Source organism: Euphorbia lathyris, chromosome 10 (assembly GCF_963576675.1).
Source record: "Euphorbia lathyris chromosome 10, ddEupLath1.1, whole genome shotgun sequence".
Classification (NCBI taxonomy): domain Eukaryota; kingdom Viridiplantae; phylum Streptophyta; class Magnoliopsida; order Malpighiales; family Euphorbiaceae; genus Euphorbia; species Euphorbia lathyris.
Genome location: NC_088919.1, coordinates 6,700,222 through 6,715,135, shown reverse-complemented (window position 1 = coordinate 6,715,135; position 14,914 = coordinate 6,700,222). Strand labels below are relative to the sequence as shown.

At 33.1% G+C, this 14,914-nt stretch overlaps 1 protein-coding gene and 1 long non-coding RNA gene across 8 annotated transcripts in view; one reads left to right on the top strand and one right to left on the bottom strand.

Annotated features, from left to right (window-relative positions):
• Nucleotides 1-8,306, top strand: part of LOC136209152 (uncharacterized) — a 28,058-nt gene extending 19,752 nt beyond the window's left edge. Inside the window, exon 2 of the long non-coding RNA XR_010677406.1 lies at nucleotides 8,080-8,306. This is a non-coding gene — a long non-coding RNA (uncharacterized lncRNA). The remainder of the gene's footprint in view (nucleotides 1-8,079) is intronic.
• LOC136209150 (uncharacterized) lies at nucleotides 6,072-14,478 on the bottom strand. Of its 7 annotated transcripts, none has more exons than XM_066000534.1 (17): nucleotides 13,459-14,478; nucleotides 13,252-13,371; nucleotides 11,568-11,718; nucleotides 11,395-11,487; nucleotides 11,214-11,303; nucleotides 10,946-11,110; nucleotides 10,606-10,844; nucleotides 10,234-10,509; nucleotides 10,055-10,147; nucleotides 9,856-9,972; nucleotides 9,343-9,714; nucleotides 8,518-9,256; nucleotides 8,299-8,362; nucleotides 7,827-7,986; nucleotides 7,293-7,394; nucleotides 7,100-7,190; nucleotides 6,072-6,481 (listed from the first exon to the last, which is right to left on the bottom strand). In XM_066000534.1, the coding sequence occupies exons 3-12, from the start codon at nucleotides 11,713-11,715 to the stop codon at nucleotides 9,248-9,250; spliced, it is 1,602 nt and encodes a 533-aa protein (XP_065856606.1). In that variant the 5' UTR covers nucleotides 11,716-11,718; nucleotides 13,252-13,371; nucleotides 13,459-14,478; the 3' UTR covers nucleotides 6,072-6,481; nucleotides 7,100-7,190; nucleotides 7,293-7,394; nucleotides 7,827-7,986; nucleotides 8,299-8,362; nucleotides 8,518-9,247. The 7 variants fall into 7 exon arrangements, with proteins under 7 accessions (XP_065856606.1, XP_065856608.1, XP_065856607.1 ...); XM_066000536.1 differs by lacking the exon at nucleotides 7,100-7,190 and having other exon boundaries at nucleotides 8,299-8,378; nucleotides 8,518-8,585; nucleotides 8,807-9,256; XM_066000535.1 differs by lacking the exon at nucleotides 7,100-7,190 and having other exon boundaries at nucleotides 8,518-8,585; nucleotides 8,807-9,256.
• Nucleotides 14,479-14,914: the final 436 nt, after the last annotated feature.

Below are 14,914 nucleotides of genomic sequence, written 5' to 3'. Positions count from 1 at the left end.
TCCAAATAAAGGGACGATTTTCATCCCCTAAGGAGCGGGACAATTGTTGTCCCTATGTAAAGGGGATGATTGTTGTCCCATTTAACTGTCCCAAAATAAAGGGACAACACATTAAAGAAAAAAGTAAGATCACAAAAACCATAAACATAAACATAAATAGAATTAACTTGAAAATTAATGAGGCAAACTTTACCATGAAAAAAATCATAAACATAAAAAGTAAGACCATACCAGTTCTTTCCTCTAGCAGCCAACAAGTCTCGAGTTTCTTTCTCGAATGTAGGAAGAAGAAATTTCACAAACACATCTTGCATTATTTGTTTTCTCTATTCATTCCATAATTGAGCAGACCCGCCACTGCTTGGAAGATGAAATTCATGCGATTCAGAAATTAACTTACTCAAAGCTATTTCTAGTGGATAAAACACAAAATTAACAACATACCATGAGTTGGGCACCTTTAAGTGATGCTTCTAGAGTTCGAAATGTTGGAGATAGAAAATTTAAAGTTATATTCTTTGAAGATTCAGCAATGTTTTCCCATTAGTCTAGTCCCTATAACAAGTGCATTTGATGGTTAAACCAAGAACAGCATAAGAATATTAAAATTAAAGTAAAGCTGTGAAATTTGTAGGCCATTAGTGCATTTGGAAAGCTGAGCTCTTATTACTTTTAATTTATATACGGATCAGTTGAGAGGCTTAAGCACATTTAGTTCTTTTATCTCCTTAGCTCAAAACTTTTATTCTCCCTCTCAATTCAAAGTGATGGAAATGGTTTTAGGAGGGAAGGGAGAGGAATATCCTAACTTATCATGTATAACAAACATATTTAGTTCCTCTACCTCCAACACAATCAACCACCTTACTTCTTCATGTGCATTAACAGATGCATGAGCTAATTTCAATCTTAGTGAAAGAACAGAGAACCATACTACTTCCACAACAATATGACAAGGACATGATGATTTGATCACTCACTTGACAATTAAATGACCATAGAAAATATTGATATAAAAGATGTTACCTCAAGTGCAGAGTAATGAAATGCTTGCCTTTCATTTTCATTCTTCCAACTAGCATTTTACCCATTTGAAGAATCGGATTGGTAAATTTCAAAGCATGGTAGTTGGAAAAAATAAGACTTTTTTCTAAAGATCAAAGGCCAGACATGCACCTTTATCTCAGTCGGCGGAGTCAACTTGACCAGCGGAATAGGAGCACATAAGGTCTTTCTCCAAGCTCTCTTTCTCCCTTTCATAACAATCCTTCCACCCGGGAAGAACGTGTAGAAGAACCAAAACAGAATGGTTCTACTTACTCAAATAATAGACGCTCCAAGTTCTGCATTCCCTTGGACTTCACGGTTCTAAGGAAGCATGTAGGGAGCCAGAAAATGTCAAGTAAGCAGAAGAAAACAAAGAAGAAAGAGAAAAGAGATTTTACCCTATAAGGTCTCCAAGGCTCCTATATGGCCACCAATGTAGCTATTTCCCTTAGGATTGAAAATTCCAAGTGTTGGTATAAGGATTTCCAGACTGGTCTTTGACGTTTAAGATGCCTTGTAAATCCATGTCCAGCTTATTTGAGAGTCTATAATCAAATTTACCAAGTTCAATAGCCTGCAAAACAAATGAATTATTGACAATTTTCAGTTCTTTCATGAACATTAGGTTACCCAAATAGCTTAAAATCTAAGAAATTTAAGCTTTACAGCTATGATAATTAACTTAAACACTTTTAGAATCAGATTAAACATGCTCAACATAGTTAATGAGAACACCAACACTTATAGACACATTTACACATGTTAATAGACAAGGTTCCTTAAGCCGATGATATTTGACTTCACTAAGCATATCCTGCCTCATTCATAATTCTTAGTTTCCATAATTTAATGCCACATTCTATATTAAGGTTGACCTGAACAAGGCTAGGAATATCACCCATACCTAAAGCTGCAAGCATGTCAATAGTCTCCTTATCGACATCAATCTGGATTGAAATGAGCTACTTAAATTAGACATATTCAATTCTCAAGCCAATTAATATCCAAGCTATTCTGTGCCGCATCTTGCTCAGCTGCAACCCTTATAGCAGCGACCTCAATATCATGTTGCTCACATCTATCAGTTGCATCTTTTAAAAGAGCATTATAAAGGAAACTCAATCTTAGAGAATTGTTACAAGGAATCTGAACAGAAAAACATAGTCAAGGATCTGAGAAAGAATGTAGAACCATACTTTGAATGTGGTCAGAGAACCATTTATGAACTTCAACGCTTCTTGAAAAGCACCAGTTAATGTATGTGAAGTGCTCAAATCATCTGACATATTAGTATCAAACTCATCACACAATCTATTCATGCATTTCTCAGCATCAGCATTAACATTACTAGTTTTCCAATTCTGCCCGGATCCTTCCTTCGAGTTTCCATCTTGAAACGACGACCAATTTTGCTGCAAATTATGCAAAATACAAACTATTTAGCATTCACATCATCACAAAGAACAAGAGCTTGAGCAACGCATTCTATTCTAAGTAAGCAATTCTTTACCACTGTAACCTGATGCCACCAAGAAAAAGTCAATAATGCAGCAGCCTAGAGGTAACTGGTGAATACATACTAAAGAATCCAACTAAAAGCTTCATTTATCAGCTAAACAAAAATGATAGTATAAATTCAATTAAAAACTTCATTAACAGCTAAACATAAACGAAATCCATAAGCTTTCAATTTCATTATCAGCGAAACATAAATGTAATCCATATAAGCTTTCAATTAAATTAAAAACTTCGTTATCAGCTAAACAAAAATTTAATCCATAAGCTTTCAATTCAACTAAAATTTCATATCAGCTATAAGATAATAATATAGATGACTAATAATTAACAGTAAAAGCAATAGATTGCCATCCTGTATACTAACAGGTGCCAAATATACAATGAAACAACAAAAAGAACTGCAAGAGCAAAATCAACCAAGATTCAGATATTATTAGTAATAGAAAGTAGAAAGTAGATCAGATATGTTGCAATTGGGAGTTAAGGTGCATTTGTGAATTTATTGATACTTAGAGACAATACACTAAGAATTGAATCATTACCGTACTCAAGTATCCAATATAACCAGGAAAATAACCACAACTACTTAAAACAAACATCATTCTATTCTCAGCTAGAGGAATCTAAATCCTTATTGATTAGATAATACTGTATATGAAATTTATAAATAATTACAGTCTAACTGGTTTATGTATATAATATTATTGTTCTCCAACTGTTCAAAAAAAAAAAATTCAAGCGATATATCAATCTCATTGTACCCCTCCTAACATATAAGAACATCTTAATGCACGAAAAAGTAATCAAATGACTCAAATTCCTTGTTGCTATGGATTTTAGTGAAAAATCTATTTTGTAAATGGAGAAGAACTATAACCAAGTTTACAAATTCACGAAACCACAAATATCCATTTTTCTTAACCTTCATCTCCATTATGGGAACAGAGTACTATGCAGACAAGGAACTCAAAGATAATCAACTTAGCACAACTATCTGCAATTCCATGTGCATGATATTGAAAACAGAGAATCGGAACATATCCCAAAATATAAACATACATTGCTACATAATATGTATACATATACAGGTGGATAACCACATACCAATTTCAATTTTTGTTCCAATTTTTTCAAACTAGCCTATGAGACGTTTTAGTATATCCAAAAATTGAAAAACTAAAAAAAAATAGATTAACAATTTTAGCTACATAATATGTACCTGCTAAATAATATATATTTGAGTTAATTTGTCAAAAAAAATATCAAACTAAAACACCAAAATTAATTATTGTAATTGAGAGGAAGTTTTGTGCATTTGGAATTGATTTTCCCCTGATGTTGAGATCGATTCGCACAACAATGAAGGAAGAACCAATATAATCAGACAACCTCTATTAAATTCTGAATAGGTAATCCCAAATTTACAATTTAATTTATAGAAAATAAAATTAACTAACCTGAATTTCAAGAATGGCTAGAAGATTGTCAAAGATGGCTGAAATATACTTAATCTCTTCGCATATTGTCGATCCACAGTAAGTATTCAGCAGTTTGAATTAAATTTCTGTTGCTGTTGGTATATTTTGAAACGGTATTGAAGGAATAACAGAGTTTTGGGAATGAAAAATAAAACCTTATCTTGAAACAGTATTGAAGGAAGAACACAGGGTTTTGGGAATGGAAAATAAAACCTAATTAGCTTGAGTTTGAGATGTGGGCGCAACACTGAATTGGAAAAGAAGGGCGATCCGTGCAAATACAAAATAGGGGTTAAAATTGAACAAAATTGTTACTGTGCATTTTTTTTAATGAAAGTTACTGTGCACATTTAATTAATAAAATATTAAGCCAATGAAATAATATTATTGTAATAAATATATTTCATAAATATTAGTCGGTTCGTAATTTATAGATGGTTTGATCTGATTAAATCGTTTAAGTAAACAAACTCAATTAAATTCGTACAGTTTAGATGAGTTGACTTGATTAAATAATGTAATTTAATGAAACTTAATTAAATTCAAGATTTATAGACGAGTTGACCTAGTTAAGTTGTTTAAGTAATGAAATTAATTCGTACGGTTTAGACGAGTTGATCTGGTTAAGTCGTTTGAGTAATGAAACTTAATTAAATTTTTGATTTAGAGACGAGTTGACTTGGTTAAGTTGTTTAAGAATTGAAACTCAAGTAAATTCGTACGGTTTATACGAGTTGGCCTGGTTAAGTCGTTTAAGTAGTGAAACTCAATTAAATTCGTGATTTACAGACAAGTTGACCTGGTTAAGTCGTTTAAGTAATGAAATTCAATTTAGTTCGTAATTTATAGAAGGGTTGACCTGGTTTAGCTTTTTAAGTAGTGAAATTCAATTTAATTCATATGGTTTAGAAGAGTTGATTTGTTTAAGTCGTTTAAGTATGAAATTTAGTTAAATTCTTGATTCATAGACAAGTTGTCCTGGTTAAGTTGTTTAAGTAATGAAATTCAATTAATTTCGTACGGTTTAGACGAGTTGACCTGATTAAGTAGTTTAAGTAATGATACTCAATTAAATTCGTACGGTTTAGATGAGTTGACCTGATTAAATAATGTAACTAATGAAATTCATTAAATTTGTGGTTTATAGACGTCTTGATATGGTTAAGTGGTTTAAGTAATGAAATTCAATTAAATTCGTGATTTATAGATGGTTGACCTGGTTAAGTCGTTAAAGATGAAATTTAGTTAAATTTTTTTATTTATAGACATGTTGGCCTAGTTAAGTCGTTTAAGTAATGAAACTCAATGAAGTTCATGATTTATAGACAAGTTCACCTCATTAAGTTGTCTAAGTCATGAAATTCAATTCAATTTTTGTAATTTATAGACTAGTTGACCTGGTTTAGTTGTTTAAGTAATGAAATGTAGTTAAATTCTTGATTTATGGACGGGTTAACCTGGTTAAGTTGTTTAAGTATTGAAATTCAATTAATTTCGTACGGTTTAGACGAGTTGATCTAGTTAAGTCGTTTAAGTAATGAAATTCAATTGAATTCATAATTTACAGACGGGTTGACCTGGTTAAGTTGTTTAAGTAGTGAAATTCAATTAGTTTCATATGGTTTAGACGAGTTGATCCGGTTAAATCGTTTAAATGATGAAATTCAATTGAATTCGTAATTTACACACGGGTTGACCTGGTTAAGTTGTTTAAGTAGTGAAATTCAATAAAATTCATAAGGTTTAGACGAGTTGACTTGGTTAAGTTGTTTAAGTAATGAAATTTAGTTAAATTCTTGATTTATAAACAGATTGCCTTGGTTAAATTACAGATAGACCTATTTAAATTATTTAAATAATGAAATTCAATTAAATTTGTAATTTATAGACGATGTCAATTTATAGACGAGCTGACATCGTTAAGTCCTTTAAATAATGAAATTCAATTAAGTTCGTATGGTTTAAAAACAGATTGATTTAGCTAAGTAGTTTAAATAAGGAAATTTAATTAAATTGTACAGTTTAGAAGAGTTGAACTGGATAGAGAATGTAATTAAGGAAATTCAATTAAATCATTATACAATTCAAGGGTTTACATATCATAAGATTATTCTAAGGCTTTACTTATTCTCCAATTCAAGCCTGCAATTCCCAAAAACGGCAGACTACCAAAAACACAAGTAAATGAACAAACAATGAAAGGAGTAGGGTGTTTCTTCAAGAAAATTTATTGTAAAACTATCCAACTTGACCAGCAAATACAACCCAACGTCCAATTCCTTGCCTTTGCCTCTCCTACTGGTATCAATAACTCTGGCTCCTGTGAGTAAATAGGTGGTCCTTTATGCAGCGTTATGACCGAAGCTTCCGATGAAGGAAGTAAGAGTCCCAAGTGTCTTTGCTATACGTCTTTGTGCTTAAAATAAAGTTGCTCCAATCTGCAACATAGACAAATATCAAACATCTGGTGTGCATTTTCAGATTGGTGGACAAAATTAAATAAACTTGCAATATTAAGAGATAGTAAGGTAGCCAAGATGGAGGTCACGGCAGGAACAACATTTTCTGTTGCATAAGCAAATGTGGGTGAAGTATTATCTAGACCAAATAGGTAGAATGCTTGATTTATTTATATAATATTCCATATGAATACTTACTATGAAAGTTGAATAATAATGATATCAATAACTCCTCACATCCTCAATGGAGTTTATCTCAGTGACCGCAACATATAAGTAACAGCACTCAAGCAGCAGTTCATATTATAAGATTATGGACCTTCTGGTGCCTAAATATCTAACACAATACATATGAGCTCAAACAACTATAGCAAGTTTAGTTAGACAGTAGATATAATAAAGCAGACAGAGCATACTTCATGCAGTGAAAACTTAAACCAAGTCTGTTATCTTGTTAACAGAAGGAACTAGACAATCCATGAAATGGCAACAACTATTCCCCTTTGCCATGAAACAATAAAATAAGAAAATAAACTCCAACCATAGACTCTCAAAGCTCAATGATTCGATTAAGCTAAAGGAAAATAAGAAAATAACATATATATCTGTTGAAGTCATTGTGAATTGCATTAGCTCCAGCATGTGTGCCATTACCACCTAGGACAAATAGCATGTTGATTCATCTGTCCTGGTATTATTACGCAAGAGGACATCAAAAAATTAATGCCCACTTTCTAGAAGTATAACTCTTGCAACTTCATAAAAAATTTGAAAGGAATAAAGTGAGCACCTCCATATTGTCCACCATATCACTAACACTTGGTGCCCCACGTGATACTCCCAACAAGCTTCCACCAGAAAGATGAACATTTTGGACAACTTTCCTCGATAGCTAATAACAGCAGTAAAGTCTTTTAGAATGATTATGGACTTTCAAAGTTTATTTTTCATTTAAGTCAGTGATGCGGATAAATTCAATGTGGACGGTTTTAGTCGTAAACCGATAAAGATTACAAACTTCTCTTGCGCATGTTATTCTGATTTACTGACCTCTTATCCATTGATTGCATCAACAAAATCTATATCTATATATATACTAATATTCCAGAAATGACCTGACCATAAATTTACACATTCTCCTATTAGCATATGCAATATGGCAATTAACATATATATATGTTGAGATCAGAGGGCATTTTTTTCTAACCTCAAAATAGAGGTATCTTTTTGTCCAAAAAACATCCACAATCCTCAAAGTATGAAGTGCAAAACCACATGTGTCACTTTTCTGTAACTCTTATACCTATAAAATAATGTATTTTACCTTGCTCGGAGAAAAGGGCAATGTCACTCGATCAATAGCAATTTGTCCCAATTTCCAATCATGAGAGCTTGAAATATACTGTATATAATATAAATACTAGGGGCATCACATTCCTCCTCAAAATATATGGAATCTCCAAGCTTTGAAAATGATTCAATGCCTACATATGAAGTATCAAACATCCACTGGTGAGCATAAATGAATCATGAAGCAAGTTCTCACATCAGAATCAGACTCAACAGAAATAGTTCAGTATGATTCAACATCATGTAGAAACAAATTACAATACAACTATGAAATTACTTGTTCCGTAGCAGCACCGAAAAGAGTCAAATGGTGTTCCCTATCTATGGTAACTTCTAGCCTTGTAACTTCCAAGGTTTAGAGGAAGAATGTAAAGACGCTAGGAGTAAGAGCCAGCTCGGGATCTAAGTTAGGATCTACACAAAACTAGTAGTCACCCCACCCCCACCTGCTGCATATACTGCTGATGGAGCAAAACCATTTCCTCCTGCTTCACCATTGAATACAATGTGCTGCAAAGAAATAAAACTTCAAATAAAAATTATTATTTGGTTTCAAAAATAGTATTCAAATATTCATATTACTGAAAGTAACCAAAAAAATAAAAGCTGTAAAACAAGAGTTGTTTCCAAGTTAATATAATAGTTGAATGACATACAGATTTTACCTGTCTGTTTTGAAAATTATCCACTTAGTAAGCTCGACTGATAAACGTAGCAGGAACATGACTATACACTACACAAGATGCACATTATCAAACAAAATTCAATCAACATGAAATCACTTTCTACTCACCGACCAGCTTAACTACTTGTAATGAAATCTAAACAAAAGGGAATAAGAACACTAATGTTTTCCAAGAGAAATATAGGCATATGGCTAGCTTTGCAACAATCAATTTGGTTTCAAAATTTTGTCAATCCTAGAAATTCAAATCTTATTGGAAACAATCATACCTTTGTATAAGGCCACCTGGCTTTGAATAATCATGAAAAACACAGCGACCACCAAACTGCATAAATGATACCAACAAATAGACCCACAATACAATAGACCCAACACCTAATATAATCATGATCATGTGCGTTGTTCAGAGCAAATACACAAAATAAATATCCATTGAGCAAAACAAACAATATGTGAACCTTTTTAAGAAGTAATTATGGTTCCATATCCTTAATTTAAAAAACATGAGTTCATTGAATATTCTAAAAAAGTCCTGAAGTAGAAAAAGAAGATAATGCAACTATTCAATATCCTAAACGCATATAAATAATAATAAAATGATACTTGGAATAAAGCAAATCTCTCCTTGATCGGTTTTAGTTTTGTAAAGCTTAATTTATCCTTGTTCATCATCCACTTCAACCCGCAGTCTTTACGGTTCCATTATTATCTTATTCCTCCTATAAAATAGAAATCAAAACTAATCAATCAACAATATGATATATTTAAATGTAATTATTGATTATTTGTAGTTTAGAATTATTACCGAGCCATTTTGTGAACTCCTCTCTAAATTCTGATTTTGTGTACCCAAACTATTCTGTGCTGCTATGGCTTCCATCACTTTAAAATACGATTGAATTCGGTCTTCTACAGCCTGTTCCCGCTCCTTCTGTGCTTTTTCACGCTCTTCTTGTGCCTTTAATTTCTGCGTTAATATTGCCACCTCATTTTTCAGCTCTTCTACATCATCCTTTCTAGCGCTACACACCATTCCCTTGGTACTTGCTTTATATCCCAATCCCTTACCACGAACATATCCAGACCTAACTCCAAATACCTGTTGTAGAACATCATCTGGTGTAGGATCTGACTCATTTTCATTTCTTGGTTCGTTCTCAATCCTTTTCATTTCTTCCTAAAAGATGTGGAAAATTACTATTAATTATGAGGCATAAAAAGATAATTAAAATCATACAATTAGTAAAACATAAAATGCAATTCCAATTTCTTTAAACTATTGTATAATAACTCTATATTGTTTAAATTATGTACTTACATATAGCCTTCTTGATTCCGAATCGCGAAAGTGATTTTGACCTTCTTCATCCAATATTGAATGAGTGGCCATCCACACATCAGAAGCATCTGGCAATTCCCCTGTCTCCTCATCGATCTGCAACATCAATCAAAGAACTATAGAACATTACCTATCCAACAACTTTTAAAAATATTTAACAGTGTTGATGTATTTTTACCAAATCATACTCCACTTGTGCAAAAGGGGTGGGACCAGATGAAGCAACAACTTTTTGATATTTACGATTATCAGAATTAATTGAACTCCATGCCTGAAAAGTAAATATTGTTAAAGAACCTTATTGCGTTATGAAAAAAGAACTTGAAAATAAATATCACATAATAGATAAACTTGAACCTTAAAATCTTTACTCCCAAACAACGTCACCAGGTCCTTCCAATCATTTGGAGAAAGGCCTCTAGGAACATGTTTCAGTCGTTCCTCATCACTAGAATGTTGTTTATATTTATTATGTAACTCGTGTTTCCACTTGCGAAATAAGACTCGCATCACAGAGAAACAATAAGATTCAAATTTCGATCTTTTCATTTCAGGTGTATCCTGCTCCACCTTTCCTAACTCCTCAAGCCTCTTCCATTTGTTAGGACTCTCAGGACTAACATCAAAATAGTCCTAAACAAAAATTAAAGGCATTACGTATATTGCTAACAATCAAATAATTCAACTACTAAATTTTTTGAACAAATCTAAAAGAACGTATAGGATTACCTTAATCATGTTCCACAAACGAGGCCTATGCTTGGCTAAATTTTGATCCCACGACTCACTACGACGTCCAATAGATCGAGCACAATACCCCAACCATGATGCTAACTTTCTCTCGTGTTGTCCAATTGGTCTAAAAGATTTCCCAGGAGGGATAAACACAATTAACTTATCCTTACGATTATTTGTGAGTTTGTCAAGATTCGCTCCCTTGTATAGCCCCCTTGCCGGAATAGAACTGCCTAAAGAATATGCCAAAACACAACTAACAATTATAAAGAAAAAGAAAGGGTCCAACGTACTCTATAAAACAATTAAATGTTGTACTAACATTGAACATCACCTGAATTAAAATGATTTGCCTCAATGTCTAATTGGCTAGGGTCATCAAATTGATTGTTCTCATTAAGAGTAGGTGGTAGAGAACGAGACTTTTGTAACTGCCGAGTACCAGTGTCATCAATCGTTTCAAACATATTGGATTTCCTCAAATTTTGCGTCATGTCATCTAATTTAACACAATTAATATAAGATTTAAATACCACCAATTTACACATTTGTATACATAACATTAAATAAAATGATTATTAAATTAAATAAAAAAATGATACCAAAAGCAGATGGATGAGAACAATGGTGTAAAGAAGCATTAGGAACAGGTTCTTGTAGGATGCTTGCTCTAATTCTTTTATTTCTTAAATCTGAAATATTAAAAAAGTTAATCCATTTAATATGATGCATATTGTAACCGATAAAGTATATAAGATAAATAAATATTTGATATAAAAATACCAGCTAGCAATGGTCTAGAAGTAGGTGTGAGAGTATTTTTAGCTCTAGTTTCATCATTAAGACTGTTCTCCCTTGAAATACATCTCCATCCCACTGTTAAACATTATTTAAGTGTATATAATAGATATTAAAAGGAACAATATGTAAATAGTTTTGTAATTCAATAGTAATACCTTGAGGTGCATCCATATTACTCAAATCTTGAGATTCTGATGGTGGAAGTGTTTCATCCTCAGAATAGTCATTAAGGATAGGTGGGCGACCTCTAAACATTGGAGGTAATCTCTTATTCTTCTTTGCGCGTGTATAAACGCCTGCCATTATCTGTCAAATCAAGTTTCCAATTGAAATAAATAATCGCGTATTCAACAATTCAATGAAAAGAAACCATTACATTTTAATATAATCATCACTTAATTAATCAATGCACCTTATGAGTTTTTGGACCCTATTTTCCATGAACAAAATGAAATCACTCAACTATATTCCAAAACTATAATCACCTTTACCATGTTGACTCGTTAACTGGCAGCGAACCAGTAGATTTAAAATGACTGACACAAGAAACATAAGACTCCTAACTCAAAGTTGTGAGCAATACAATTCATAGCCGGAGTTGTGAATTCCCAAATACAGTTCGTAAAACAAAACAACAACTCAAGCTGTTATTGAGAGTTAACTTCGGAAACAGTAGGCTTACAATCATTATTAAGTATTACTCTTGAATTAGTTAGGCATAAATCCCATTTGAGCCCCTAAACTATGAACTAAAAATCAATTAAACCCTCATTCTACTCAAATCAGCAATGGAGTCCCTGTACTATTTTTATATAATTAATCAACCCTCTCTTAACTGCTCTCCCTTCTTCTCCCTTGCTTTTTCATTGAAAGAGTTTTGGAATCAATAAGAGTGTTAGCTATCTGCTAGTTTCAGACTCATCTTTAATTTTTGTTGCTTCTTAATGATGTCCATTTTGTATGAATTCAAAATTGCTGGTTTTGTTCTTCCTTATCTAGTTTGAGTAACTACAAAATCAATTTTCCAGGAAGTGACTTTTTAGTTTGCAACTAGGAGATTCTTCAATCCCAACTTCTATTTTTGCAACTTTTGGTAGATTTTGAAGTGATAAATTGAAATAATTGATTGAAAACATGGATACATTACTAAGAAAGATAGTAATTTAAGCTCTACGAAGCTTCAAAATCAAGTTGTAGGATCATTTTCTTGTGGCTTAATACTCTAATTTTTCAGATTTTGTGAGGGAACTTAGAAACGTTTGTGCTACTTTGCAGGCCTTATCTCAAGTCCTGTTAATGTTCTTTTACAAAGACTAGAGGCAAAGGCTTTCACTAAGGTATGCATCATAGACAAAATGGATAATTAGAATGCTGAAGAGACATTGATGAATGTTTCAGCTAATTTACCTTGTGTAGATATGCACTCCATGTTATATTGATTCATGATAATATGGTTTAAACCATAAGGGACAAACATTGTCATTGATCTAATACACCGTATAAAAACAATCTAATACTCCATTGCTGCTGATTTCATTATAATGGGGGCTTAATTGTTACCTGTATATGGTGAGAGCAAGTAATACCCATTTGGCTTTTACTACTAAGGCTTTGGCTTTGGCTTTGGTTTAATGTGAATCCTATAGGTGTTACCATCATTCTTGATTATGAAAACAAAACAAATTTATAATATTCAATACAGAATACTCTGTTAAACAGAGAAAAAAAAGGCAAACAAAATAAATCATTAGATAATTGTGCATTAATATCTGAAACCATATAACCATAATGATGCAAATTCAATAACCCAGATAACCAAAATTATATTGGTGCACTAACCTGAATGAATTGGCAGATATGTTTGATAAACCTTTGCGCACTCAGCCTCCTCCAAAAATTGAACTTGTATTTCAGAGAGCCTTTTAAGGATGGACATAGAAGTTTTGGCGGTAGAAATAACTGTAATAGATAAATTTCCCTCCAAATTATTATTTCCTCCAAAAAAATAAAGGTTTTTAATAGCAAAATATAATTTAGTAAAATCACCTTTGTTGCCACGTTCTTGTAATTAGAAAATCACGTCCCTGTACCACCAACTTGGTTTATCTCTTCAATTACTACTCAACCTCACAACGTCATGTCCTAATTCCACAAGACCTTCCATTATTTTTCCAAAAGCATTCCTTCACATGGACAACCAAAACTTCCTCTCACTACCCTTCTTTCACAACCCCGAAACATCTCTATTTACTGATACCTTGGACTTCCTTCCTATCACGACGTGGCTTTACAATTACACACCCATACAACATCCTTTCTCTTCTTCTCTTCTCGCCTACCACTACAACACTATTTCCACCTATTCTCTGGCTCAAATCCAAACACCACCTGTTCTGGACGGCATCGCCGTCGTTGTTGGCGAACACGTCTTGTTCGGAACCACTTCCGCCGCTTCTTTAAAAAGAAACAAAACTGAACGAATCCGATCCAAGGCAGCAAAACGGGAAGGTGGAGGCGGTCTTGGATTGCAGAAGACCGACAGAGGAGTGAGAAATAGACCCTGGGGAAGGTGGTCAGCTGAAATACGTGACTGTATAGGGCGGTGCAGACACTGGCTAGGTACTTTTGATACTGCAGAGGAAGCCGCGCGTGCTTATGAAGGCAGCCGCGAGGAAACTACGAGGCGCTAAAGCAAGAACTAACTTTGAAATCCCTTCGGTGTTACCGATTTCGTCACAAACCCTAAGATTGCAAAGACAACTGAGATGAAAAATTTCAGATTCTCGTACCTGCAAAATCGATCTAGGAAACCAAGGAGGCGAGACCTAATAATAAGAAAAAATCAAATCTTTGCTTCAGGGGAACCATTTGATACAGAAAGAAGATAGTCTAGATAGCCTATCGAGGTAAAGCTTGTTGAGGTTTTTTGCACAATGAATCAAACTCCAGAAAGTCCAAAAGAAGTGATTTGATGTCATTGATTCCAAAGCCATCCCCTAAGCCTCCTTTCTTCCTTTACGTTTTAAGAGAAAGAGGGAAATAAAAAAGCCACTGCAGATTCGATTAATTAGGGATTTGTCCCCAAATATCATTAAATAAACCCGTTAGAATGAAAGCGTAGAACTTCCTATCTAATTTGTCCACAAAATATTAATATCAAAATTATAAATTTAATATGATATATTTTTATATATTTTTCCGTCTCCTATTATAAATTAAAATAGCAAAGGGGACATTTTTAAAATTAGTCCCTATTAGTAATTGCAAATATACAATTAAGGACAATTACTTTAAATTGTGCCTAAGACTTGTCCCCTATAATTCTTTTTTTTTGTAGTGCTAGGCTAATTTTTGGGTGTTAATTCAGCACCTCCAACAAAAAAATTTGGAGTCAAGAAGCCGGAACCACTACAATCTCAAATTTTATGGAAACTACTCTTAATCTTAATCATGAAGGTTGAATAAAAAAACAACAGAGCCTAATTCTGGCATTCCAGTGAAA

Bases quoted from the DNA above. Each gene is read 5' to 3' on its own strand.
- LOC136209150 (XM_066000533.1), bottom strand. From the start codon at position 11,715: ATGGCAGGCGTTTATACACGCGCAAAGAAGAATAAGAGATTACCTCCA. The intron at 11,111-11,213 runs GTATCATTTTTT...GTGTTAAATTAG, and splicing joins TTCTCATCCATCTGCTTTTG to ATGACATGACGCAAAATTTG. The intron at 9,973-10,054 runs GTAAAAATACAT...TTGATGTTGCAG, and splicing joins CACAAGTGGAGTATGATTTG to ATCGATGAGGAGACAGGGGA.